Below are 1,412 nucleotides of genomic sequence, written 5' to 3' on the forward strand. Positions count from 1 at the left end.
ATATAACAGGAAAAATAGCCTAATAGAAATTTTATATAGTTAGAAAGACTCTTAAAATAAATTCTTTATCTTTTGGCATCGTATCAATCCCTGGTAGAGTGAGCAGAGTCAGCCAAGGTGCCCATCCATGCTGGTGGCAACATCCCAGTTTGCTCATTCACAGTCTTAAACAATGGTGGCAACATTTTGTAAACACCGCTAATTTCTTTCATGGCGTTATTTCCACCTCCTGCTCCATCGGCTGCCTCTCTGCCTCCATTTGTCCAAATGCTGATTTTGGGCTGTAGTCCACGCACAGCCTCGGCATTAATCTTGGCCATTTCTTGAAACATTCCACCACTGATCATCAAGTAATCCCTTAGGGCTGCATAATTCCCTCCCAACGAGTCAAGGAGTGTGCGTAGATAAATTCCTTGAGCTTCTGCTATGGCTATTAGTCCTTCTGCTTCCTTCTTCTTTGCATACAATTCTCCATCTACGATTTGTTGGCGCTGATAAAAAGTAGCCTCGGCTGCTGCTTTCTGCGCTTGTGCTTCTTTCTCCTTTTCATATAGATATGCTTCTGCAGCTTTCTGTTTCTTGTAGAGCTCCCAATTTGCTTCTTGAACCTTTGGGAAGATAAATACAGAATAATTGTTTCATAATTCATAAACAGCTAGAAAGCAAAGGAATTGATTCTCAAACAAGAATTGTGCAACAAGTATGTATACCTTGGTTTCGTACTCGACACTGGCTTTGCTTAAAAACTCAGCCTTGAGCTTCTCTGTCCGTGTCAATGCATTCATCCTCTCGACCTCCCTCTGCAGCTCTGCGTCCCTAAGTGCCACTGCTTTTGAAGCCTCGACCTCGGCCACTTGTGACTCCTTAGCCCATCCAGCTTTCTTCTTTGCCAACTCTGCATTCGCCTCCGCCACCTCAGCCTCCTTCTGATTCTCAAACACCTTCACATCAGTCCTCACCTGGATTTCTTGTTTTTTGCCTTCTCCCTGCCTTTGGGTTGATATAATCTTGGTTTCTGCATCAATTTTTGCAGCATTTTGAAGCGTTTGCCCTTCTCGAAGCTTTGAACCAATCTCTCCCTTCATTTTGGCTTCAGAGACGTCAACTTTTGCCTGGTTTGCTGCTTCCATCTGAGTTTTTTGACCCAAGTAAGAGAAGTACTCATGACCAGGCACATCCACAAGTTGTTTAACATTGGCATTATAGATTAACAGCCCAAACTGGTTAAGTTCAAGCTGTACTTTCTCAAATACTTCTTGTTTAAACTCTTTAGCCCCTCGAAAAACCTCTTCCATAGTCATCGAGGCTGCCAGGACACGAGTCTCCCCCTCGATAATACCTTGAACAAGTTCTTTAACATGGTTTGAGAGCTTGTCATGAGGCGAGATAAGCTTGGCATATTTTAGGAGGCT

At 43.3% G+C, this 1,412-nt stretch overlaps 1 protein-coding gene across 1 annotated transcript; it reads right to left on the minus strand.

Moving 5' to 3' along the window:
• Nucleotides 1–6: 6 nt before the first annotated feature.
• LOC111384333 (flotillin-like protein 4) lies at nucleotides 7–1,406 on the minus strand (the record flags this gene model as incomplete). The annotated part of the gene is made up of 2 exons (XM_023008599.1): nucleotides 7–608; nucleotides 711–1,406. Coding segments are annotated over 2 exons (1,221 nt in total), but the record flags the coding sequence as incomplete, so codon positions are not given.
• Nucleotides 1,407–1,412: the final 6 nt, after the last annotated feature.

This window comes from Olea europaea, unplaced genomic scaffold, assembly GCF_002742605.1.
Source record: "Olea europaea var. sylvestris unplaced genomic scaffold, O_europaea_v1 scaffold28992, whole genome shotgun sequence".
NCBI lineage: Eukaryota > Viridiplantae > Streptophyta > Magnoliopsida > Lamiales > Oleaceae > Olea > Olea europaea.